Source organism: Venturia canescens, chromosome 5 (genome assembly GCF_019457755.1).
Source record: "Venturia canescens isolate UGA chromosome 5, ASM1945775v1, whole genome shotgun sequence".
NCBI classification, from domain to species: domain Eukaryota; kingdom Metazoa; phylum Arthropoda; class Insecta; order Hymenoptera; family Ichneumonidae; genus Venturia; species Venturia canescens.
The window spans coordinates 9,389,411-9,416,674 of NC_057425.1; the positions used below are offsets into that span (position 1 = coordinate 9,389,411).

At 45.4% G+C, this 27,264-nt stretch overlaps 1 protein-coding gene across 8 annotated transcripts in view; it reads left to right on the plus strand.

Moving 5' to 3' along the window:
- Positions 1-1,901: 1,901 nt before the first annotated feature.
- spen (split ends) overlaps positions 1,902-27,264 on the plus strand; it is a 79,408-nt gene continuing 54,045 nt past the window's right edge. For 5 of the 8 annotated variants that reach the window (XM_043418945.1, XM_043418949.1, XM_043418950.1 and 2 more), the window contains exon 1: positions 1,903-4,692. In XM_043418945.1, the coding sequence (XP_043274880.1) occupies positions 4,610-4,692 (83 nt within the window). In that variant the 5' untranslated portion in view covers positions 1,903-4,609. Of the gene's footprint in view, positions 4,693-27,264 lie in introns of all 8 variants that reach the window. The other 3 variants (XM_043418951.1, XM_043418948.1, XM_043418946.1) reach the window with 2 other exon arrangements.

Here is a 27,264-nt window from a genome sequence, read left to right on the forward strand (position 1 = left end):
GCCAACAAATCAACGAATTCACGCAATGGAAAAAGATAGTATAGCGACGAAAGGAACTGCGAACGAGCGATAAAACTCTTTCGATAGCTTGTAGTATAGTGCGACGTCTCCAACAAGGCTGAGCGAGCCCCAGGTTGCATCGCGGCTACGTCGATTGCTCGTGATTCTCGTGATGCTACGAATCTAAAACACAACACACACTTGTCCCACACGAACGACGGGGGGGCTTAGTAAGAGGGAGACGGAACGATTGAAAATCCAAGATAGAGTTTAAACAAGAGAGACGAAGAGCGAGGAAGGAAGGGAGGGGGAGACGTAATCGCGATGGGAGCGAGACGGAGAAGAGTAGGCGAGAAACGTTTGTTCGATGGAAAGTGGAAGGAGGATAGATAATCTCTCGTGCAAAGCAGAAGGTAGAGGGTGTGGGAGAGGGATTGAAAGAGAGCGAGAAAGCCCTCGCGGCAGAAACTACCGCACGGCGACAAGGGGTCAAAGAGGGGATAGGGGGGGCGGGTGAGGGGAGAGTAATTTTGCCTCGGGGGTTCGGGTTAGCTCGTTCGACCCGTTATCCCTCCTCTCCCGGAGTTTCGAAGATCCCCACCTGTCCTTGCTTCAATTGTAAAGCGCAAGAGGAGAGGCTGCTTCATCATCAGACTTTTGTACGTGTGTTGCTGAACTCTTCAATGTATGGAACAATCGCGCGTATATTCGAATAAACAGAAAGCCTTAACTTCGAAATTCACCATGAGAATAATCACGAACGGAGTCCTTTTTACTTTTAAATTGTTACGTACGAACAACACCGACGTCTTTTCAACAGACGAACGTATATAACCATAAAATGCAGGGAGTCCAGAGAGAATAAAAAGTGGACACGAATCCCAGTCAGACTAGGTGGCGCTGTGATCGGAAAGATCATAGCTATATGCGCGCGGAATGAGATATTAGACGACATCGTGCCGTTAATAAATAATCACTCTCTAACTTTCATTTGTCAAAATACACAGAGCGGTCTGTCTGTTCATTGGATTGCGTTCAATAAAATTGTGTTGAAACCTAAAACTTGTGTTATTCGATTATATTTGAAAGTGGATAAAAAAAGATTGAAAAATTATTTCCCACGACAGCACAAAAAAGGATGTATATTTATAAATATTTTTTCTATTCTTGCTTTTCCGTCAAACCATTGTTGATCATTCCAAATTCGTTGATTGAAAAAATGAATAAAAAAGAAGTCTGAGAAGAAAGTACTTTGTCACGAGTCTAGAACGAAACCATCAAAATACATGTTTGCACGTTCAATGATGAAAAATTGCACATGCCTTATCAGGATAGTTTGACATCATACTACTGTGTTTTATGGAGTACAAACCGGTGGTTCATAGCCACCTTTACCGCGTGTACTGATTTTATTATTGTAGTTATGATCTTTGCGACTCTCGCGAACCGGTGGCAAAGCAGGAAACTAATTCAAGATGAGATTTTGAGGACGTCGTTACTACTTATTTCCCTACGCTGTGCCCGCTTCTCTTTAGTTTTCTTGACGAAATGCGTCGTGCGTCGTCGCGCGCATGCGCGCGACGCCGACAGAATCCGTAGTTTTCTGTCACGCAGCATGCGCGCGTTTTCCCACTCTTCCGATCCTGCTATCCCTACCATGCCGACTCGTCGCTCGTACTGCCTAACAAAGAGGGTGGGGAGCGAGAGAGTGACAGCAACGCGAACCGACGAATGCTGATGTTGCTTGTAGGAAGCTTTTTCTCTATCTCTCTCCTCACTGTGACGCGCGCGCGCGCGCGCTACGAGGTAGACTCGCTTCTTTCCCCTTCGTATCCCCACCGCCGTTGGCGCCGCGTCTGGCCAGCGAGCCGCGTTACGCTCCCGCCACGGTGACGTCACTTCGAGTAGTGTAGTGCAGTGAGAAGGAGCGAAGCCTGCTCCGTCCGGTGTACGTGTCCAAAAGTGTTGAACGAGATATGTTATTTTTATTTTTTTTTTCTCGCGACGAAACTGTGTACAACGCTCACGAAGCCTACCACGAATTTACGACTAATCATAATATGAGTGACGCGTAAGAGTTCAATTCACATAAGAGAGAAAAGATAATCGTTAAGAATAAGAAGACGAAGAAGTGTGTACAGTCTCAACGTGTATGTATGGGTCAAAGGCCCTCCGTGTGACGCGCAATCGCAATTTATACATGTGTGCGTAATATATATATATACACCTATTACATGTATAAATATACAAACGGTATATCGAGTTTCGTAGGTACACACGCTCGAAAACGCAAACGTGAAGAAGCACAAACTGTTCGGCGTGTAAGCGAATATAAGGCAGTTGATGAAAGAGCTCTCGAAGCAGATAAGAGTAAGCGCGAGTGCGAATGCGAATAACCCAGTGTGTGTTGTATCAGAGCAGGGAAATATAGTGGCTTCCGTTGTTGTAAACGCGCGTCAAGAGAGTATCCCGGTGTACAGTGAACGAGAATTGGGCGCGCAAGAACCGTCGACGATAATTGACGCATGGATGAAACGTCGGGTGTAGTCGAAGCAGTAGTTGAAAGAAGAGAGTCGTAACATCCTCGAGAGGCTCTCGCGGAGTAACGGAGAGAGAGAGACGGAACGTTAAATCGTCGTCGAAACGTTGCCCGCCATCTAGGCGCCTTGATCCGCGCTGCTTTCTGGTCAACCCTCCCTCTGCCCCCTCACCGCACGGAACCGAGCGCGCTCTCTCTCTCTCTCTCTCTCATTCTCTATCACGGACAACACGATCCACGGTTTATTGTGCGTGTGCTCGTTCCGTGTCTCCTTCCGAGTGCGTAAACGAAAGAATAAATAATTGCGCGATACTGTGAAAAATAATCAAGTTTCCACGACAATATGAAAAAAGTTCTGTCAACAGTTTTCGGCATGTAATTAAAAAAAAAACGAATCATCAAGGAAATACTACACGTATGTGCACTACTCCCTAGAGAGCGAGAAACAGAGAGAGTGTATGTACGAAGGATACAAACGCGCAGTACAGTAGGTGGCAGCAGTGGTTTTTCTTTTCTTTTTTTTTTCACCTTTTTTCCTCGTTTCGTCGTGAACGCGAGTGTTATGTTGGCAATGGAATGGGACGGCTCGCCGTCGTTCCGTGTGCTCGGCAGTGCTGTTACGTGTTTCATTAGGGCCAACCTATTCGATTGAAAGAAAAAAAAAAGAAAAATACGCAAAGTGCATATTTATTTGCCCCTCCGAAACTTGGTATATCTGCGTTGGTTGTCTCTCGTTTTGTTTTGTTTTTTCGTACCATGTGGTGTAGTTCGGTAACGGTCAAAAAACCAATAGATCGTATATCGTCAAGCGTCCGAATAATAAGGAGAAGCGTAATAATAAAGCGCGTTGTACACGACGCCTCGACGACGTACGTCGGCTCGTTTCATTATCGCGAGGGTTTCGTACCTCGCGAGCCGATATCGCGCCGGCTTTTCGCCGTCTCGAGAAAACGTTAGCGGGGCTATTGTTCGATCGCGCGCGCGCGCGCGCGCGCGTCCTTAAACAGTGATTGTTGGAGGATCAAAAATTTAAGTTATAAAATAGTGTTGCCTCCGCGATTCTACGCCCCTTGCACAGCACCCCCTCAATTCCGAAGGTCGTACGAGTGTCGACAAATTTCGGTGATCTCAAAAGGAAAAGATGACAAAAAATTGTTCGAGCAAATAAATCGTGTACGACAGCAGTGCGTTGGATACAAAGTTTGTCGTTTCTTTTCCGCTCCTCGCTCGTCACTGGCAGTTTTTCCATTTGTACATGTACGACGCTCCGAAGGAAAATATCGAGCAATAAAAAAAAATAGTGTGTGTACGCGTGTGCGTGTGGGAGACGGTGAGTGAGATTATAAAAAGAGCGACAGTGAGAAACACGGGTGTGCGTGCGCGTGTGTGTGCGCGCGCGCGAGTCGTCAGTGTGTGCGTGCGCTCGTCAGCTCCTCGAGAGGGCACGTAGAGGGAGATAGAGAAAAAAAGTAAGAGAGAAGCGATTTAGAAGCGAAAAGCAGAGCGCGTCGGTGCTGCTCGCGCAAAGGATAGAAAAAGAGCGAGTGAGCGCGCGCGTCACTGAATTCGTGGTGCGCTTCGCCGCGCACGACGTTTTATAGTGCTTTCAATTTAGTGTGCGTGTTTTAGCCTGTGTACGTGTTTTCTGTGCGTGCGGGTGCACGTCACCGTAAATTGGTGCTCTGGTGTATCGCGAGCTCTTTTAACGAGATAAAAAGAGAGAATTAAAAAAAAAAAAAAAAAAAAATTAAGGCAAGGAAAGAATCATCGATTGCGCCGTGCGTGTTTGTGCATGTGTGTTCGTGTCTTCGAATATCCATAATCCTCGTGTCTTGTGGATTATTATTATTATTATTATTATTATTATTAATAATTCGATTTTCGATCAAACACCCGAAAAGTTGGGCACGTTCGATACGTAATTATCGTCGTTTTTGTTTGTTGGTTTTCTTCGCCTTGCCGCCTCGTTATTGGATCGGTGTGTTTTAACCTGTGTTGTGTGTCGTTGTGTACAGTGCCCCGCAAAACGATAACACAACATCCGATCCCAAATGAAGAGTTCGGAGCAAAATGGTTAGAGAGACACGTCACCTGTGGGTTGGAAATCTGCCGGAAAACATCCGAGAGGATCGCATAAGAGAGCATTTCAAACGGTGAGAGCTTATTTTCATTCGTCAATCATTATTTTCATTTTTAAGCTTCCATCATCCGGCATTTAAATAGTTTCATCCAAATATCTAATTTTCATTCATAACAATCATTTTTCGTATCGATTTCGCATTAAAATCCCTACTTGCTTAAATTATTTCATTCGCCACAATAATGTTTATTTCCGAATTCACATTTTCAACCCTATTGTCAGAAAATTTTGATAACGTTTTTTTTTTTTTTTTTCAAATACGGAACTTGCTGAATTCGATGTCATTTCATGCCGGTCTCACGACTAAAAAGATTGCTCTGTACCATTCGGTGTCTGCGAATGGATTTTAACATTCTTTTTACCCAAGAAAAAAACATTTTCCGGTCAGCAGCCGTGAGTTTCGATGCTGTATGTAGAAAGCATGGAAACTCGTCGACTTTCGAGAGGTGCACGAACTGTTTTTTTTTTTTTTTTTTTTTCCCATTCAATCTGCGCTGGTAAAAATTCAAAAATCATACAAATAACTCGAACTAAAACGAAAGCAGAAATTCCGAATTTCTTACATTCACAACGGAATCCTGTAACTGCGAATTTTTATTTCGTCGTAATTGAAAAATAATCATGAATATTTCGAGTTCGAACGACACTAAAAGCGAAAGATGTGGCTTATAAATCGACTAATATTTATTCCCCCTTCGCATTATTACGTATCGTTCATCATTCGATCGTTTCTTGTTTTTGCGTCAAGATACCCCGTCTTTTTTTCGCGTCGATAAAAATAAGAGAGAGGGAGCGAGACGACAGTCGAAAAACGTGGGTGCGAGGATACGAGACAATTGTGCGCTACGTGTGCGCCACAAATGTTTTCGGACGGGAGCGCGTGCATATGTGTATACACGAGAAATATCCTCTGGGGTAATGCGGACGCATACGAGCGCACATACGCGAGTCCCATGAATACACGAAAGGAGGGGCCTTGGCTGGCTGGTTTCTCTCTTCTCTTTCTCCTTTTCTCTCTTTCTCCTCTGCCTTCCCCCGCCCCCTTCGCCGGCCCTCTTTTCTGCTCTGCGCGCTGCCCCCACCGCGTTTGTTTTTTTTCTCCCGAAGTAATAATAGGCGGAGGACAGCCATTTTGAGAGCTCACAGCGGGACGAAGTTATTGTTCGACAGTGCGTCTCAACTCGCGGCTCCCCCGTCGCTTCTTCTTATTTCTTTCTCTCGCCTTTCTTCCTCTCTCATTCCCTCGTATTTGTTCGTCGTTCGGGGAATCCTCCGGTTTCTACGTAAGCTTCCATTGTTTTTCGACCATTTTAGTGCTGCTCCTTTCTTTCGTTCAACAAACCCCGTTGGATTTTCAAATCGCTTCTCATCCGACGGTACGTTACTCTCAGCTCTCCTCGTTGACTCTCGTTTACACTTGTATCCTCGATGTAATAATAGACGGCGGCGGTTAGTAAGCGCCATTTTGAAGAGCACGGGACTCCCTCCGCTCGATGTTGCGTATCGAGTTTATTGTTTCATCGAGTGTCTCTCAATCCGAGGCTCCGACGGGTCGAACGAAAACGAAAAGCCCGCTCTCGGGATTTTCCTTCTTTTCACTCGCTTTTGACCTCCGCGAGCGTTCCTCTTTTTTTATTTCGTATTTCCGAGACACGGAGTTTGAAATATCTCCACGCCGCGAGACGCGCGTCTCTCGCACAACGACGTCGGTCTCTCTGCAAACGTCGTTTCACCTCCGTTCCTCTCGCTCGTTTATTCCCCCCCCCCCCGAGATCTCTCCGCGCGCGTGTGCGGGTTTTTTTTGCCTCTTCCACTGCCTAACGGGCTACGAGGATATTCGAAATCCGCCGTACGACGACGCACGGCTATTGCGAGCTTTTGTCCGCTTTGGCACGACAAAGACGCCGCTACCGGGCCGCGAGCGCAAGAGCGACCGGACGCGCCGCAGAGACGGACTTTTTTCTTCTCGTTCTCTCCGTGTCGAGTGCCCGCGGAGGGGGGAGAAGGGCTTCGGAAAGACGGTGCCAGGCGCTGTGCCAGCGAACGCGTGCGTTCGGCCAGCCCGAGAGGCAACAGACAGAGAGGCCAGCGAGAACCAGAGCTCTAACGGTGACACGGGCCAGTGCCGCTCAACCCGGGGCTCCGCGGCCCGCCTCCAATCTCACTGGCGACTCCTCAAATCGACTCTCGCTCGTAAATAATCAATAAATTTTTTGAAACCGCTCCTTCCGCGTCTCCATCCTCGCTTCGCTCGCCAGCCACCACCGAAATTTTAACGACGCTCGCTCCTCGGCATGAAATTCAGTTTTTTCTCACTCCGGCATGCCGTTCTACTGGAGAAACTTGAAAACACGAGCAGGTACTCGAGGATCATGTGGCCCGGTCGATTTTTTGTTGTATTTTCATTCGAGCAGCAAAAACTGCGACAAGAATCACACGAATTCGTGCGTGGTTTCTTGTTATTTTTTCAAAGTCACCATTTCGACTTGTGAAATTTCTTTCTCACTCGGAGCTTTTCAGGCCTGCTTCGGGTAAAACGACATCGAGGATTGTGAAAAAGCGTCGACGAAGTTAATGCTCAGGAACGACGGCGAATTTTCTACCGCATTATTTTTCGACTGGTCCGAGCCTCGAATGGTCGCAGGCTTCTCGAAACCCCTGACTCTAGAACCGCCCGCCGGCGATCCCAGGATTCTCCGTACTTTTCGTCCCATTTCGCGCGCACGAATCCGCGGCGTATTCGGACGACTCTAAAACCCGAAATCCTCTGCGATCAACGATCTTATAAATTATAAATTTTCATCCAAAGTCGCTGCAACGAGGGTGGAAGCAAAACGAGAAAATAAAATGGGCTCGGTCGGTGTAAAAAAAGGTTTCGAATCCATAAATAATGCCTCGATATGAATGAAAGAGCGAGAGAAATAACCTCGCGCCGTGCGGTGTGCGAGTGTTGACGACTCAAGATGGTGGGGAGCAGAGGACCGAAGCCCGTGACCCCGCGTTCGTATACTCGCTGCCTGCCGTTGCTATTGCTGGCTGGCTACTGCAACCGCTCATCTCCCTGTACAGGCTCTCCCACAACTTTATTATTTCTATTTTCAAACATTATTTTATTCAAATTCGTTAATCCTTCGATTCCCGAAAGGGCTCGTCAAATAAGAATTTGTAATTCGCTCATTTTTTTATTTCACGGAGTTTCGGTTCAGGTTGAAAAACTACGAATTGCAAATTGAGCTGTGAAAAAAATTGTAGAATTACTGGAATCATTGGAGGGTTTTTTTTCTCCATCATTCGTTGGACTCTAACGTCGCAAACTTCAGCGTAATTCCCATAATTATACGACGCTGAAGTTTGCAACGTTGGAGTTCAACGAAATGAACGAAAAAAATATTAATGATTCATTATTTTTTTATTTCACGAATTATTGATGTGGCTCGAAATATGACGAATTGGAAATTCGGCAGGGAAAAAAATTTGAGATTTACTGGAATTATTTGAGAGTTTTTTTAGACCATTTCGTTGGACTCCAACGTTGGAAACTTCAGCGCCATATAAATATTCGGACGACCGAACCCCGGAGAATTTGTGCCCCAAAAGCTGAGGGAATCGCGCTGAATTCTTCGACAGTTTCCAACACTCCTACATTCCTCAAATTTATTATTCAAGCGTCAACGGGCCGCTGGTCAGGGCAGAGAGCAGGCTATCGAGCGATTTTCTTTCAGACGATATGAATATTGAGTCGCGTGGCCTCGATGCACAGAGAGACAGACACGGATAGAGTGCATCGATCCGGTGTTTCGCAAAGTGCGCCCCGGCACCTGGAAACACGTTTATAAATCCCCGCTGCTCTCCCCGACCAACCTAATTTTCTTATCGCGAACGTCGTTACGAACTTTAGCTCGACGAGAGTCGTCCCGAGCTTTTCCACACACTTTTCGACGCTCGAGTGTGCCGGGGGCGCGAGGAGGCCTCGCCACGATTACGCCGAGCGAGCCGCGACATTCGTACCCGACCTTATCGCCACGATACGCCGTTTTTTTCGCTCTCTTATTGCTGCGGTATTCCACTGCGTGCTCGCGACTATCAGGAATAAATATCCACGTGTATGGCCCCACCGGAGGCGCCTTTGGGCATCGGTACATCCTTGAATACGCGGAATGTGACGAGCTATCGATTCGTGTGCGCGTTTGCGAATGCCTCTGTGCGAGTGCGAGTACGCTGTCGCGAGAGAGCCCAAGTACGTCGATACGGACGTAAAACGTAGCGATTTAATTCGCAATGTGCCGGAGCGGCTTAACTTTCTTATTCCTTTTTCCCTTTTTCACTTTTGCTCCCATCGAATTGGGGGCTGACGCCGAACTTCGCAACGCCGCAGTCCAGCAAAACGGTCGAAAAAAAACTCAAACAATTCGAGCGACCTCCAATACTGTTCCCGCCCGAATTCGCAACTCGCGTTTCTTCGAGCTAGACCAGTGATTCGTGAAATAAAACATTCCGCCAATTACAAATCCGTATTTCGTTAATTTCGTCGAACTTGGACGCTGCAAAGCAGCTCCGAAGATTATTGGTCGGCTGATAAAAATCTTTTGTTTTCTCGATTGGGCCCGAAGCCCTGGAAATCTGGTCGACATCGGCATTGTTCTTCGAGCGCTCCAGAATCAGTAAGGCCCATGTAACTTTATCGAAATGTTAATAATTTTGAGATAATCGCTCCGTGCGGAGGCTCCATTCGATGATTATTTAGATCGTCCTCGTCTCGATATGTTTCTTATATTTGTCCGTTTAATGATATATACGTATAGCGAGCGGTATATAGAATAGGACAGAAATATACCTCGACGCGACTTGGGCGGTTCGCGTTTCGACGATACTTCCTGTATACGTGCGATATTACGGTCCTCGTGTGTTGCGTGTTGTCGCGCCAGCGCACTAACTCGTTTCTCTCGTGTACACCATTCTCCCTCTCTCTCTCTCTCCCTCCGTAATTTCTCTTGCTCCTTGCTCTCTTTCTTCTCACTGTGGATTCGAGCACTCGCGGGATGAGCGAAAGAGGAAGAGAGCACGAGAGAGAGAGAGAGAGAGGCGAGCGCATGGGTTGGTATTTGTACGAGTCTGTGTGACGGGTTGCCGGCGTATTTTGGTATATTGATCGCCCTCGCCCCGCGGTAGGCCATCTTCCGACCCCCTCTTCCCCATTCCTCCTCTCTTTCCCTCTCTCTCGCTCGCTCGCCAACCTCATGGCCCCGTCTTGCCCAACCCCATTTCTCCTGGTTCGCTGCTGCTGCTGCTGCCGCTGTGCTCTGCCGCTCGTTTGCCCCGTTCGTAGCAACTTCTCTCGCGTTCAAAGCGCTTCGCTGATACTCGATGTTTTTCTCCTCACTGGATAATATCTCGAGTTCGCGGAACTTCGTTTCCAATTTTTTTCCCCTCTCTTTCTCTTCCTTTTCTGCTCGACTTCCTATGGCCCTAGAATCCAAACGAACGTTCCTTCTTTCTGACCGAAGTTTATTCATACTTTGATTCTTTCTTTTTCGTACGTTTTCCTTCCTTTTCGAGTGGTGGAAAAAACGGCTTCCAGGGTCGAAATATCGCTGCTTTTTCCCCTTCTCACCAAGGTTTTAGGTCTCTCGCGCCCTCCCTCTCATTCGGTTCGATTAAAGTTCACTGGCTAAAAATATGCTTTGGTTAAGTGGATCATCGATAAATAATTCGGCGAGGATACATTCCAAATAGCGGTGCTATCGAAATTCGTAAACGACGCGCAATCCCTCGATCAACTCGCACACGGAAAATCAAATTTATTGATTCGACACCATTCTACCCAAAAAATTCGATACGATAGAACATTCATAATTCACCAATTTTTTATTTCACGAAATCATCGGTGCAGATTGAAAAACTGCGAATTGCAAATTCGGTAGGAAAGAAAATTGAAGAACTTCTGGAATTGTTGGAGAGATTTTTAGACCGTTTAATTATTCCAACGTTGCAAACTTCAACGTTATAAAATGACGAATTTCACGAAATTCGATGCCCTGAGAATTTTCGGTTCGATGGATCGTCAAATTGGACGTTTAGATCCAACAAAACTGTAGTAAAATTTCATTGAAATGGAAAAGATGTTATCGAAAATTCATGAAACGAAACTCGCCTTTGAAAATTTAAAGAACAATTGTTTTTCTCAGATTCGACTTCTCCGCATACGATAAGAACAAAAGTAAAGCTGGCGGCTTGGATTCACGAAGATTTTTCGTGGCGTGCCAAGTGTCGAAACGTTGCGATCGCAACAAACTTTATACGAGAGGCATCATTTTTGGCCGACTTTTCGGCGCTTAATTTACAATCGTCGTTCGTTCGTGCATGACAAGAGAGACGTCTCAAGAGTCGTTAATCCTTCAGCGATTCGTTCCGTACAACGCAAATATTGGTAGAGTCTGTTTGTTGAACTTTGTGAAATGCTGATGCTTTTCGTTTCAACAATTGGCCCGAATTTGACAGTTGAATGAGCATTGACATTTGCTCGGAACGAATCAGCGTCGCTGTATCTGGCAGTAAATTCTTACGCGGACTGGGCCATTTTTAAATATTTTCTTTGAACCCGAGACAAAAATTGTGAAATTGAAACCGCGCGCCGAGAGGACGAATCAATAAATTCTCGAAGCCACCGCGGCTGAAATAACGAGCGCGCTTATTCCAGAATCACATTCGCCACTTTATTCACCGTTCTGAATCAAATTCAAAATCATTCGAACGTTGAAATTTTAAAAATACAATTTAACGAGATGAAACGAAAGAGGAAAGAGAGGTCGAGCTTCCTGCTAGGAATTTTCACAATTTCCCTCTGTTTTTTCAGACCCCACGCGTTTCGTCGAACGAAAACTCTGTTTTTAGTTCCTCACTTTTTTATTTTTTCCTCATTTTTCGTTTACTTTACCGCGCCGTGGGAAACTCGGCATTCGCCTTTCACGTTGTTTCTCCATTTCTCGACGCAATTTTCTCGTCTTCCAGGAAGAGCTTGCGCGGCGCGCTTCGAGCATATTGAATCTTACGTTTGTATTTTCCGTTGCGATACTTTTCGTCATTTTTCAGTTCGAGGCCCCCGTGAACTCGATTAATATTCGATTGGACACATTTAATTGAGTTTATCGATAAAACTGCTCGATTTGCGATTAATTTACATCGGAATAACTCGCCCCTTTGCCCCCGCGACGTTATCGAAACGCGCGTTGGTCGATCGGTGATTAAATAAATCGTCGAAATGAAATAAAAATGTAAATCGTACTACAGAAACTGGCAATAACCGAGTCGACCGTTGCACCCATAGAAATGCGAGTCGAACAGGTCGAGCCGAAGCCTTTTTCCGATTTATTTCTTCATTTCAATCGTTTCGTAATTCATCACAGAAATTCTATCGGTTCAACGACGTTGAATCGTCGCCACGACGATCGTTCCCGTGTCTTTTCCGCCGTTCTCCGAGGCTCGTTGATGCTCTCGAATAGAAGCGAACGCAAGACGAAGACGTTCTCGTTGGACTCTCCGCGGCAGCGTTTTCTCGTGCGGCACACACCACCGTTGCGAAGAGAACCTCGCGGCGCGGCGTTGCCAGCTCCGCCTCGAGAGTTGTCGACACCTACGCAACGGCAACGCCGCACGAGGCAGACGAGCGAGAGGGAGAGAGAGCGAGAACGCGTCAAGTCGAACGAGTACGCAGTCAGGCAGGCCACGAGCGAGCGAGCCAGCCAGCCAGCCAGCCGAATGCTATCCTCGATGCTTCGCGTGCACCACATCGTAGTCGCAGCAAACACGTTCGCTCCTTCTCTCGTTTTCTCCTCTTTTTCTCTTTCCTCTTCTCCGTCTCCGTCGCACTGTACGCGAGCGTTGCACGTTACGGATTCTACGTATACTTTCGTGTTATATGATTCCTCCCGAGTTGTGAAAATTCGCGAAAAAATAGTCGGTGAATAAAAAATGTTAAATTTTTCGACGAAACTCATTTCTCGAAGATTTTCGATAATATTTACTAACTCTAAAACTCGTAGCATTTTTCAATAGTTTTTAAATAAATTGCCAACAAATTGCGAACGAATTCGAAAATTTTGACACTCGGAGGGCCTCGTTAGCGGGGTTGGAGGGAGTTGAATTTTATTTCCGAGACTCTGAAATTCCTGCGAGATGAACCAAGTTTCGGAACGAGCGCGCGCGGAGGAGACAGTGAGTGAAATTCTCATACGGAAATTCAATCGCGGCGAGCCACTTCCTCTCTTTTTCTTTCGCCGGCTCAGGATTATCTCCCCGTACTGCGAAGCGTCTCGGGCGCGTTGCAACGCGAAGATATAAATTCGCGTTTTTACCGAGCTCTTTCTCTGTCTCTCCGTTGCCGACCCTCCCCTCGTTCGTTTCTCTAGCGATCGGTCGTTGAGCCAGAAACTTATAACTCAGGGACGTTTCTCTACACGTGACATAACTCCACGTCACACACACACACACACACACAGACACACACACGTGCGCGTGGATGCATGCATTTATGTATTTATATGTCGCCTGCGGTATTGAGGACTCGGTTGCTTATTACTTTGCCATGCAATCTACGAGCCCTTGGGCCTCTTCGCTGTGCACGAACCTCGTACTTTGCATTTATTCAATCGATTATTCATCTTGGCACTCGTTTCAGACGTTTCAACCTCCCGGTCAGGTGCTTCGGCCCTTTTTAAACTATTTTCCTTTCGTTTCTCCTTCTGAAATTGCTTCTCGAGCAACAATTTAACAGCGTAAGGTCGTTTTACCTCATTTTTTCATTCGACCATCCAAAATTGTTTCAATAAAAAGTCTTTCCGGTAATTATGTAGTTTGATTACTTTTCCGAAAATCAATGGAATTTTTTTTTCTTCTTCTCGAAGTTATCGATTGGACTATAGTAAGTGATATTTCGTCGGGGGAGGCTAACATTTTCCATAAAAACCATGAGTTATGGAGTTTTGAAGTTGTTGGAAAAATGCGGGGATTTGGCGTATATCAGGCTATTTAGGAGTTCACATTAGGACAGGTGGACACACACACACACACACACACCAAAGTTGCTCTAAACCCGCCCAGCGAAACCACACCCACACATCGAAAGTTTTCTGAACCAATACGACGATTTCGCACACGCATCAAAAGTTGTTCCGGATATACATATGCGATGTTTATGCGAAATCGGTAGGTGTATTCAGAGCATTTTTGATGCTTGTGTGGTATTGCTGGGCGGGTTTAGAATACCTTTGATGTGTGTGTGCGTGCGTGCGTGCGTGTGTGTGTACGTGTGTGTGTATATGTGTGTGTGTGCGTGCGTGCGTGCGTGCGTGCGTGTGTACGTGTGTGTGTATATGTGTGTGTGTGTGTGTGTGTGTGTGTGTGTGTGTGTGTGTGTGTGTGTGTGTGTGTGTGTGTGTGTGTGTGTGTGTGTGTGTGTGTGTGTGTGTGTGTGTGTGTGTGTGTGTGTGTGTGTGTGTGTGTGTGTGTGTGTGTGTGTGTGTGTGTGTGTGTGTGTGTGTGTGTGTGTGTGTGTGTGTGTGTGTGTGTGTGTGTGTGTGTGTGTGTGTGTGTGTGTGTGTGTGTGTGTGCGCGCGCGCGCGCGCGCGCTCTGTCGTGTTGTGAACTCAAAAATATTCAAATATACCATATTTCATCATATTTTTCCAATAACTTCAAAACCTCAAACACATGGTTTTTATGGAAAATGTTAGCCTCCCCCGACGAAATATCATCAATGGTAACTAATCGAAGCCGTCCATGCTAAAAAAAAATTTCTTTCGTTGATTTTCGGAAAAGTAATCAAACTACATAATTACCGTCTTTCCTGTTACAATTCTGGTCGAAATATATTCGTGACGTCGAAGTTCGCAACGTTGGGGTCTCCAACGAAATGGTGCAAATGGACTCTCGAAAATCTCCAATTTTCTTCCCTGCCGAATTTAATATTTGTAGTTCTTCGACCTACGTCAGTGATTCGTGGAATCAAAAATTGGCCATTTACGAATCCGCTTGTTTCGTTCGTTTCGCCGGACTCGTTGCAGCGTCGTATATATTTGTACATTTTTAGTAGCCGACGTGGGAGCCGATGCGAGATGAAAAAACACGTGGACAATGAATCGAGAGAACAAACACACTTTTTCTACCCATTTTTCTCTCCCCCTCGCTCTGCCTCTTGCGACTGCGTTATTTATTACATCTCGACGGTTGCATTACCCCGTGCGACTGCTTTGCGCACCGTGCATTACGCAAGTATGAATTACCAATGTGCGTCCTCTCGTATGTGTGTCTCCATGTGCTCGAGCAGCCGCTGCTGAATTAGCCCGCTCGTAGACGAACCTCCATCTCGCTCTCTTCTTATTCAAAGACTGAAGCAGTTCGGCAGACACGGGATCGACGAGTGCGGCACTCGAGTCTCCCGTTTTGTTTTTTTTTTTCTATTTTTACGAAGGGTGTCTCCAAAACCGTAGCTCGAATGTCCCAAACGAAAATGGTGCGGTTCATAAGCGATTAGTTTTCAAAATCACTCTCGTTTCTTTCAAGCAAAATATTCAGCTTGAACCAACAAAACGCTTCTGTGACTGCATTAGTTTTGGATTCCGATAAAAAGTTATTTGCCGACGAAACTTTGGCGCAGCTGAACAAATTCGCTCTGAGCCAACGAAACACCTTCGAGCTTCATTCATTCGATCGTACAAACGATCACGACTTCGTCAATTCAACGTTGGAGACTCGAACACTGTGTTTAACCAGAAACCTTTTATTTTAAAGATTTTTATCAAACATTCATCAATTCATTTGTAATCGTCCTTATACTTAATAAACATCATTTCTCATGGTTTACTTTGATTCCTGAACAAAATCATTCACCTCAGGCGTTCCGGTTCGGTCAAACGAACAAAAAATCTTCACAGTTTACTTGAACAAATAAAATTAAAAAAAATAAAAATAAAATAAATACTCGAATCTAAAGGTTTGTCGATGAAAATGAATTTGGTTGAACGAGCATCAAGCAACGGAAGTGAGCATCGATGATTTCGAGCACCAAGGGCAGGCTCCTCGATGCCGGGCCCAACTTTTCGGACACCCCGGATAAACCGAGCGTTTGGACAGTGCAAATATAGACACATGTAAGGAGCGTGGATACGTATGCACGGAACGTAGGATACACGTGCCGGAGGCAAGGTACACCGTCTCTTTGCACAGCGTACCACCCTCGCTAGACACTCGCCGCCTCCTCGTGTGTGGGAACGCGAGAAGCATTTATGTAGCTCTCCGGCTCCGGCTCGGTTGCAGGGCTTCTCTATTTAATAGATATACGCATATGCGCGCTCTTCCTGCAGACATGCACGTACGTGTGTACAATTTTTGCAAGAGACGCTGCTGCTGCTGCTGCTGGGAGGGAGCAAGAGGGTTTCTTTCGGGCGTGTATGCCACTGTTCTCTCGTCTGACTTTCACCGGTGTCCTCGTCGTTTTCTCCGTCTCTTTCTTTCCCCCTCGTTCTCCACTTGCGCAAAATGTGCACTAGTCCGCAAAATCCCCTTCTCGAAAGGCGTTTTTGCAGCGTTGAAATCGAGACGGTGCTCTCTCCTCAAAGTTTTTCGGATGACGAAAAAAGTACAAATTCAAATTCGTTGTGGGGCTTGCCCGCGGGTTTTGTGACTGGTGGACACGGTGAACCATCGCAGGATTTTTGCTCCTCTGGTTTCTCATCAAGTGGATTGTCTTTGGTTATTTTTACTCGAAAATATGAGACCGTTGCGACAAAAACGCTTCGTTCCTCGGTCATTGTTTGCTTTGTTCTCTAGCAGAGTTGCTTTGCAGTAGCAGCGCCGCTCATAACGAGAGTCTCCCGTTTTCCCGAAATCTTTTTTGTCCTCGTTAAACGGGCTTCCTTTCTTTCATCCGATTTCTCTTTGCGCTTTGGCTCCTCGAGAGAATCGGCGTCTTTTCGACCTAGCGTCGTTCGTTACTTCTTCCCCCCCCCCCCCCCCATTTATTTATTATCTCTCTCTCTCTCCCTCCTTTTCTTAGAAATAAGAAAAACACGAATGTTCTCTTTCGTTTGCAATGGAAACGAGATCCAATGTGTACACTGCCATCGACGCGCCCGGTGTTTACACAATTCTTCCCACGTCCCGGGCGTACACAATCTGTGAACGGTAGTCGTGAAACGCGCCGACCTCTCGCTCTCTCGCTCGTTTTCTCTCGTACGAAGCGATGCGCTCCGAAACTTGAGAAAAGCGAAATTTCCTCGCTCCTGCATCCACAGACGTGTGCCCATTTCCTTGAAATTATCATGCGACTGCAAAGTCGAACTGCAATCAGGGATTTTCGAGTACCGAAAATTATTATTTCTCTATCCAGTGAGCCGTTGTTTTTCGATCAGAAACCGCACTGTTTCGTAGCCCAAGTTCATCGACTCGTGCCAATAAATTCGCTCGCAAAGCTTTTCGAACCGGCGAAACCGTCTTCGCTAGTCTTTTCTTCTCCATTCCAATTAAAATAGTTTATGCCCAAAGGATCGTATTTTATGGTCGTCTAAATTGGATTGATTCCTAATTAAAGATACAATCGCTTTAAATTAATGTCACACTTACTAATTCGAAATTGTAAAAATACGTTTTTTCAACTTATTTCGTGACGAATGAAATTACAAGCCATTAATTAATCGGGGATCCGTCACTGACCATTCGAATTGGATCGAGAAAAAAGTATGAATAAAAAGACAGAAGACTTAGACCGGAATATGCCAAACCAAGAAGAAAAAAAAGCTGAAATAAGCAAATGTGATGATGCTGAAGTTTCCAACGTTGGAGTCCAACGAAATGATCTAAAAAATTGTTCAATAATTCCAGCAATCCTCCAATTTATTTCCTGCCGAATTTATACTTCGTAGTTTTTCAATCTACACAATTATGATTTGTGAAATAAAAAACTGATGAATGTATCATTTTGTTTTCATTCATTTCGTTGGACTCCAACGTTGGAAACTTCAGCGTCGTGCAAATGTGAGGTTACGAGTGCTCCTTTCACCAATGTCGTTCAATCTTCAAGGTCTTTATTACTAAATAAATTAATAATAAATAAAATAACAATAATAAACTTCGTAAGAAGCGTTCATTCCTATTCTGGAAAGATGAACGATTTTTTTATGCACCAGTCCTTACACCCCCGTGTATTTTTCTTCATATAAAAATACGTTTATCTCAATAACCGATATAAGACGAGCCCTTGAAAAATTCGATCCGCGTCTCAGTCATTTAGGCAGAGCCCATCAAGCTCTGCCTAAATTTCAAGATTTTCTGAAAATCCTTTCGTGCATGAGCTACCTTAATATCCCCCGCCATTTGTGAGCAGGACGCAGATAGAAAGATGACGAGTGCAACGGACTCGAGCCATCAGAGCACTTTTTTTCTTCGATGAATTGTGTCGACGTGCGCACACAGACACACACACACACACGCACGCACGCCAGAATAATCCTCGTCACATGCTAAGGGATACAGAGATATATACAAATGTACCGCTGTGATTGCTCTCCGGAGAATATATAATGACGCTAAAACCCAACGTACAATCGGCGCCTCAGGCCGTTTTATACACACGTCCGTTTAACACACTCTCTTCATGCATGTACGAATGATTAGTTGCTCGAACGAGAGTGTACTTTGACGCAGGGCACTCGCGGACCACGCCTGCCTCGTGAAAATATAATGTAACGCGGAAGACATTAGTAAGCACGCTGCACAAAACGTAATGTACAGAGAGCGAGAGAGCGAGAGAGAAAGAGCGGGAATGGCGTAGGATATACGAGAGTTACATCGGCAATATTATGACGGTAGTTGGAGAGAAGTGCACAAGGAATGGCGGCACCAAGGGAGGAGGTTGTGGAGGACTCTCTAGTGGCTCGCTCGTGCTTTTGTTTGGCTTATGGAGCATTGCGTGCGGTGAAAATGCGTACTAATGTCTTCCGCATTATTGTGTGCGCGCGCGCGCGTTTCTCGCACTCGGCTCCCAACATCTATCAAGCGTTGACGCGCGCGCCTATTATTTAGTTATTATGATTTTAATGCACAGCTACCTTCGCATTATTACCATGAAAAGTTTCGTTGATAGTTTGTTTTTTTATTTTCTTTCTTTCTTTCTTTCTTTTTTTCATTTTTGTTTTTATTATTATTATTATTATTATTGTTTTTTTTTATTCCCACAGTAAAAGTCACCACTTTTCTGTTCGATTTTATAGCGGATTAAAAAAAATGAACAGCAAAGTGTCGACGCTTCGGGATTCTCGTACCGATATTCGCTGCGCACGATTACGCAGTTTTGATTCTTATTGTTGTTGTGGCGGTCGACGCACGAGAAGGGACGGCAACGTCGCTCCCTCTGCGTTATATACCCGGTTCGGGGGAACTTTAGCGTTTTTGTACTTTCCAAGGTCTCCGGGTACACCCTTGTTGTCTCCGAACGAAGCTCTCTGGCGCGCTCTGTCTCTCTCGCTCTCTTCAGGGGCGACAATCGGTTATGGTACCGCGCCATGTGTACTCCGGGGAACGTCGACCTAATTGCGTCACGCTACACCTTTGCCTCGACGTTCTCTCGCAGGGCCCCTCGTCCCATTCCGGGGAGCCGTGGAACGTGGTGGAAGAATCGAAATTTTCGTTCGTCTTTCCTCGACGCCGCGGTGCAATCTTCCGAACGATAAATCGTTGATTATTTTAACTGGAAATATTGATGAAACGATGTCGAAGGGAGTGAAAAACTATCGCTCGCCTCGTCGGTCTCGCAGGCTCTCGTAACAGCCCGTTGGAACCGACACTGAAATGCTCTGCTCGTGACGTCTCCGCGAGACGAAGGGCTTTTTTCTACTCGCGCGTCAGTGACACACACCCGGGGACAAAGGGAGAGTCGTCGCAACATTTCGTCCAAACGTAATTGTGACGCACGCTTCGTAACCATCCGACGATAATGATCCAAACGCCATGAACGAAAATGAAAAAAAAAAAAAAGTCTTCAAGTCCAACGAAAATCCTTCGTCGAGTGCTCTTTATTCGCTGCGAACTCGCTACCCAAATTTCTGTCCCTCTCAAGCCTGCACGTTTCTACTGGATTGCAGCGTTTATTCGAAGCGCGATAATAAGAATTTTTCTATCCACCATAGTAAAAAGACCAATACCATTTGTTTTAAGCATGGTAAAAAATCTTTTCAGTCACTTCAAGTGATTGTTCGTCAAGTATGCTCGGGCAAGCCTGAAAAAAAAAAGAAAAACTTGACGAATGGTAAAATGTCACACGTATTCGGTGCATATTCGTGTGTTTGTAATCGGTGGCTAAATACTTTGAAAATTCCAGTTAAATTTCATGTATTCCTCGCTACACAAAACGAACCCATTGTACCCCGCGTGATCTCAACGGGAAAACCGGGCCGCAAAGTCTCAATTTTTCTGTCTACAAAGCCCGATTCGCTGAGCCTCGAATCGTCCTGCTTCGATAAACGAGCCAAAAAACAAAATCCACGTGTACGTATATTTTTAACATACTTTTGTTTCCATTAGAATTGCACGCAGTTTCAGTAGAAATTGCGAGGGACGAGAGAGCGCCGGGAAGGAGGCGGCGGCGGCGGCAGGGCGTAGATCGTTCGGCGAGGAATCCTCGTGCAGAGAGAGCACACCGAGCCCCACAGTATTATGCGAGTGCCATGGCTGCGGGAGATTCTCTCTGGCCCTTGAGGCTTCTCTTCTGCTTTTCAGCTCTCTCCCTCGCACATCTCAGCATACATTTATACGATCGTATATATATATATATGAGTATACGGTAGAGGATTCCGGTCGAGGGTTATACCTACGAGGCAAAGTGTACGAGAGCAGTGGCAACAGCAGCAAAGCGGGGCCGGGCGTTCCGTCGACTCGCGGCAACGTCGCTCGTCGTTCTCGCTCCTGCTCGCTCCCCCGTTTTCTTTCTCTCAATTTCTCGTCGGTGAGTCTCGAGGTCTGCCGTGCCGGGCTCGAGGTGGCAACGTCGCGCGCTCGTTCGCCTCCCCGCTATTATGTAACACCCGGCAACGTTGCCGTGGCTGCTGCGGGACGCGGAGCGGAAAGAGAGGCAGGCGGCCGTTCGGGAAAAGAGAGGGGGCAAGCGGCGGGCGCGCAGGGGCGAAAGAGAGAGCGAAGCCGGCTGGGCGAGGAGCGCTCTCCGCGGGGGGACGGCGCGGCAGCAGGGGGGGACTCGGGAATCGCCCAGCGCGCGAACCGCACGGCGAAGCCTTCGCTCTGTGTGTGCCGGGGCTAGAGAGAAGTAGCGCGCGCGATAGATGGACGATCCTACGAGCCGACGAGAGAGAGAGAGAGAGAGAACGACCGAGCGCGTATACGCCGCGGGGGGAACAGCCATCGCGGAGGAAAATCGTGGTGGGGCTCGCAAACGTAACGAGGGAAAAACCGGGGTTCCCCGCCCTCGCCGCTCGCAGGGAAAGAGAGAGAAACTTCTCCCGTCTTGCCGTACAACGCGGCCGCTCCCCCCTCCTCGCCGCGGCCTCCCTCGGTTTTCTCTCTGCGTCACGAGAGCTATGTTCCAACCCCTTTTCCCATTATTCTCACACGGAGGGAACACACCGACGCCGCGTGCGGGAAGCTTTTTCCTAGAGAAGCTGTGCGTACTCGTACGAGCTTCTCCTCGCTATGCACACAAGTATAAATCTCTCTATAGACTTGCGCCTCGATATTTATACGTCTGTTTATGTATTTATGGATTTATATATGTACAAATATAGCCGCGGACGAAGCTCGAGTATTTATGTCCCTCCGCGCTCACGTTCGAAACTCTCCGTCCCGGGGATCTCTCGCGCCCCCCGCTCCTAAAATTGTTCCCAATACCAAACAATTGTTTACCCGTTACCATTATTGTCGCGGTCGTTGTACACGATCCTCGACGCCCAGGAGGTTCTCGGGCCCCCCCGGACACTTCGAATCCTCGAAAGTGCGCCTTGGAACCGCAGCAAAATAAAAGAGACTCCCTGGAAATAACGGCTCCGGAGGAACGACTCCCACCGTCGTTATCCCGGCTCTAATTCTTCTTCTTCCTCCTCGAGGATAATGAAACGAGAACCGAGGGCATGGGCACACAAAACAAACCGGCGAAGCAACACACGCGCCACCAAGTGTGAAAACGAACACGAAGGACGAGCATAAAGGGAAACGCTTCGCGGCTCTCCGTACGCGTCTGACGTCCTCTCCTCCTCGATACACGGCGCGCGTTTCAATACGCCGAGATAAAATACGCTTTGTGCACTGCCTCGTGTACAGTAAGTTACGAAATACAATGCGCGCCAAGGGGGAAACAGTAAACAGCGCTCAGGGCGAGCACGAAAATACGTTGGACGAACGCTTTTTGTCCTCCACGCGTGTGCGCCCATGAGGTTTTTGCTCGGCTCGTTTTTTATGCTGAAACGACAGCGCGACAACGATGGAACGACAGCTCGTCCGGCGCGCGCGGCCCACTCGGAAAAGAGAAGAAAAAATAACGGCCCTCGGCGAATGGAAAGAAGCGGCGAACCTCCTCCTCCTCCTCCGTGCGATACGCTACCGACGAGAAAAGTAAAGAGAGAAATAGCGGCTCGAATAGAATCTCATTTCTGGCCTCCTAACGAGATTTTCCGAGCTCGTACTCAACCCTCCTCTACGCTACGTGTATCAGGGAACCTCCCCTCTCTTCCCGTGTACAGTTTTTGTTTTCGTACACACACGTAGAGATTTTTTACTCGACGCCGAGCGCTGCGCACTTCTCCCCTCATCGCCGTTATTAAACTCGCCTCGTTCCGCGTTGCTCGCGACAAAACGACAGTTTCATTTCTCCCCGGTTTTCTTCTCGTGCTGCTTTTTTAACGCTTTTTCGCTTCCTCTCCACGAGGCTTTCGCTCCCGGGAACTGCCTGACCCGAAGCAACGACACGACTCTCTGCGTCCTCTCGAACCTCGATCGATATTGTGCGTTCTCGAAGAGGGAGGGAGCAGGGAGAGGGAAATTGATTGATGAACCTTTGGCTGCTGCCAACTCGCCCATCGCACCAACCAATATTCACAATCGTCATTTCCTTCCACGTATTTTCTTCGTCTTTCAAGTCATTTTAACATTAAAGCCTTTGGGGCTCGTTATTCGAAGTGGCTTTTGCGTTCGTACTACTCTTCAGAGGCCTCGAACATCGTCAATGGGGAGCCTCGGTTTTTTAGAGGTCTCGGCTCTCGAGGGCGGGGCATCGAATCTTTTAGATTCGTTTCTTCATTTTCGAGAGTTTTTCATTCTTCTTACGATTCTCGGAAACTTTTTGCTCATCCCTCGAGTCGAATTTCATCCCTCATTTGCCATATCTCGGATCAACGTTTCACAAGTTTCGAATTTTATTTTCTTCCATCCACCCGAAACTCGGGCTCTCGAAATCGCTTTGATTCCTGTTAAATTATTAACTTGTGAGATTTTCACTGCTCGGTTTGCACTCAACGGAATTTCTCTCGCTTTGCTTTCTTCATGTTCAACGGGAGTTGGAAGTTTGGTGCTAACATTGTTCAGCAGACCGTCCAGCAACGCCTTTGGATTCGTGCTCCGCGCTCTCTGCGTTCAATCCAAGAAATTCTCCCCTTTTGCAGACTCTCAGTTATAACAGTTTCGAAGCTTTTTTCTGGGTGGAGTCGCCCGCCACGGCGGATTCGCCTTTTTTCTTAAAATTCTTCTTTCCCCCTTCCTCTTTTATGCTCCTCCGAGCTCCACATTTTCACTCGCTTGCATCAACGCACTTCGATGTTCGCTCGATGCCTCAGAGTACCGGAGCTCCGAGAAATTCCATTTCTCTCAAATAACTTTGATTAATCGGTGAAAATGTAAAAGTTCAACGGCCATTGGTTTTGCTTTGAGTTTTGACAGTTTTCGGAAACCTCGGAAACATATTTACGGATCTGACATCATTTGTCTCTGCTTTTTTTTTTTGCCTTGCCCCGAGTATTGACACGAACGTCGACACCCTTCCGGTCCCTTGGACATTCCCCTTTCGTCAATGAGGCGTTAATATCTCTTTTCATTGCTCTTCCTCTTCGAATGTTTTATGTGCCAAACATCCTGATATTTTTGCTTTATTCGTGCCTTTTCTTCATTGCGAATCTATTTTATTGCTGTTTCCGGGTCTTCTGCTCTCGTACTCTCGAACTTTTTTCACTTCTTCGTTGAATCGTTCTCGTTCGTTGGCTCCTCTGTCATTTCTGTGAAATATTTTTTATTCGGTTCTTTTCTTCTATATCCCGATTTGAATTAACTTGTTCGGCTTTTACTCTCGCATTCAATTTCGTTGGAATTTTCGATTCGCACAGTTTGCTGCTTTTGATTGGCATGGATTTCACGACGTGAAGATCGCGACGTTGGAGTCCAACGAAATGGAGGACAAATTTCATTTCACGAAGTATCGGTGCAGCTTGAAAAACCACGAATTGCAAATTCGGTAGGGAACGAAATTGGAGAATTACTGGAATTATCGAAGGATTTTTTTTAACATTATTTCGTTGGGCTCCAACGCTGCAAACCCTGCAAACTTCAGCGTCGTTGAATTTCGTTTCATTTCCAGTTTTTTTTCTCTCTTTCGATATTTTTTTTTCCTCGTGCGGCGTTCCTGTGGCTCCTTTCCATTTTTTAAGGTCGTCGATTTCGTTGCAGCAGCTTTTTTCATGCAATGATTTCGCCGCGATTGTTCTAACTGTTCTCCCACTGTCCTCGGGCCTGTCGCTACGCTAATTCGTCGTTTCACGTCAAATTCATCGTGTTCGTAGAGGAATTAAGGAAGTTGAGGCATTAGAATGAAAATGATGTCACCGCTTTTAAACCGATTGCATCTTATAGAGTGAAGTGTAAAAAAAAATCAGTTAAATTTTCAGACAGTTTAGGAGCGTCGTTGCTGAGAAAAATCAATAACAATTTGGGCCAAATAACATGTAATCTTATGGAAGTCAAGACACATTCAGTGATATCTCCGTTAAAAATGATGCTAAAAATATGAAATTTTTTGGGCAACATGAGCAAGGCTTGCCGAATAATGTCAATTTTTTTCAGATTTATTAGCAGATTTGCTGAGATTATATTAATAATTATCTGTTTTCCCTGCAGTTTTTTGAGGCTAGGATCGTCACTGTTCGTGTTTTCGACTGAGCTTTCACCAGTTTTTCGTCTTTTTTTCCCCAACTTTTCTTTAAAGTGTATGCAACATTGCCAAACTGTAAACTGGCCTAACTTTTGAAAGGTACAGGTCATCACTTTTGGGTAAAAAAAATGACTGTACAGCCTCAACTTCCTTAAGAGGGACTAGAAAGGAGAAAAATACTTCATGAAATTCGAATGACTATTTTTCTCAAAAAATCTCAAAATAACGAAATATTTGCAATAAATATTGAAGATTTATTGGATACCGGAATGGAAATTTATTGGGCTTCGTTGTATCGGCGCACGATTTGAATTCATCGATGAATATATTGAGGAAATTCCGTCGTTTCGAATTCCACGAAATTTCATGTCTTTCTATCTTTTTTTTTAATTGGAACATTTTTTTTCGTATCGAAGGAGAAACGGTTTTTTAATTACAAAGCTCGAAAAAAAGCCAAAAAATGCAACCATCGAGCAATTTTTCGTCCTCGCTCTGACAATTCTGGAATCCGAATGTACCCTCGTCGACCTCGACTCGATGCGCAGCATAACATGCCAATGCCTTCTCGAGCGCGATAACTCGTCTCCATATTTATTCATAAATTCGTTACTGTCGAGTATACATATATATATAGATACGGCAGACGAAACATCACGAGTGTATACAGGGTGCTTCGAATATCTCAATTTCACGATTTTTGTGATGATTTTCATGAAAATATTCCTACCAATTCGACAGATTCTCGTTCTAATTTTTTACTCGAAACATTTCCATGTGAATTCATTCAAAAAGCATAAAATTTTCAACGTTTTTTTCTTCTGTTTTTCTTATCCCACCGTTTCGTCTTTTGTTCGTTCTGTTTCCACTTTATTATATTGACCTTGAAATTTAATTTGAAACTCCCGACTCGAGGTGAATCGATAAAAAAAAACATGATTTTTTTAATTTCAGAAGCGCATATTTTCTGACATTTCGGTCTTTCACTTCGTTTTTTCTTTTTCTTTCGCTCCTTTTTCTCTCTCTTGCTCGCGGTGCGTCATTTGGACTTTCACGTGCGCTCACGACTGGGCTCAAGCATCTGTCAAGTCCTTGCAGAATTGTTATTCGAGGAGCGATAAACCGCGGGGACACCAAGTATAAAAAAATGTTAAATTGCACGATTTGTTCTGTTACTCGTGTGCATATGAACTTTTCTGACTTACCAAGTCATTCTCCCAATCGCAAAGGCCACCCACGTGCATTGACCTCTGTCGACATAACAAGTTCTGTCTTTCCCTCTTTTTTTTCTCACTCTCTCACTCTCTTTCTCTTTTTCTTTTTCTCTCGGTCCTCGTTATTCGTTGACGAAGGTTGCGAAGCGAGGCACGACGCCCGAAGAGCGCACACACAACTGAAAGCAAAAATTTGAAGGTGTCTCGTCGCTAACTTCGTTTTCTACAATAATCCAGTTTCACTTGAAAACCAATTAGTGTTAAAAAAAAATTTTTAATTCAAAGAATTTCATCGATGATTTCTCGCCCCATTCAAGCTAAACGATTTCCTTAAGAAAGTCTTGAAATTTACACAGTTTAAAAATGGATACTCACACGCGTATCAAATTTTAAAGGGCTCGCCTTATCGGTTATTGAGATAAACGTGCTTAAACACGAAGAAAAATACACAGGGTTATCTGTACGTAAAAAATCGTTCATCTTTTCTCACCAAGTTTATGAAAAACGTACAAAATAACAATTATACAATGAAGATTTGAGAAAAAATTCGAGACGATTGTCTTACTAGTAATGAAGATAGATTACCTTAATGATTCAACGAAATTGGTAATGAGCACTCGTATATTTCTTCTTAGCTTTACCCGTTGCTGTCACAGCCTTCTGTCTTTTTATTAATACTTATCTCTTGATCCATTTACCTTTGTGTGTTCCCTTTGCGCTCTCCAATGCGATTTTTTACATTAAAAACTGCAGTATTTTACGACGCTGAAGTTTCCAACGTTGGAGTCCAACGAAATGAATGAAAACAAAATGATACATCCATCAGTTTTTTATTTCACGAATCATAATTGTGTAGATTGAAAAACTACGAAGTATAAATTCGGCAGCAGGAAATAAATTGGAGAATTGCTGGAATTATTGAACAATTTTTTAGATCATTTCGTTGGACTCCAACGTTGGAAACTTCAGCATCGTAGTATTTTCGCCAGGGACGAAAGAAATTTCGGGGGTTCGGTCGGTGATGGATCCCCGATAAATTAATGGCTTGTAATTTCATTAGCCATGAGATAAGTTGAAAAAATGTATTGACCATTTCGAATTGATAACTCTGACATTAATTCAAAGTGATTATATCTTAAATTAGGGAATAAAAGTCGATCGAATGTAGACACTCATAAAATACGGT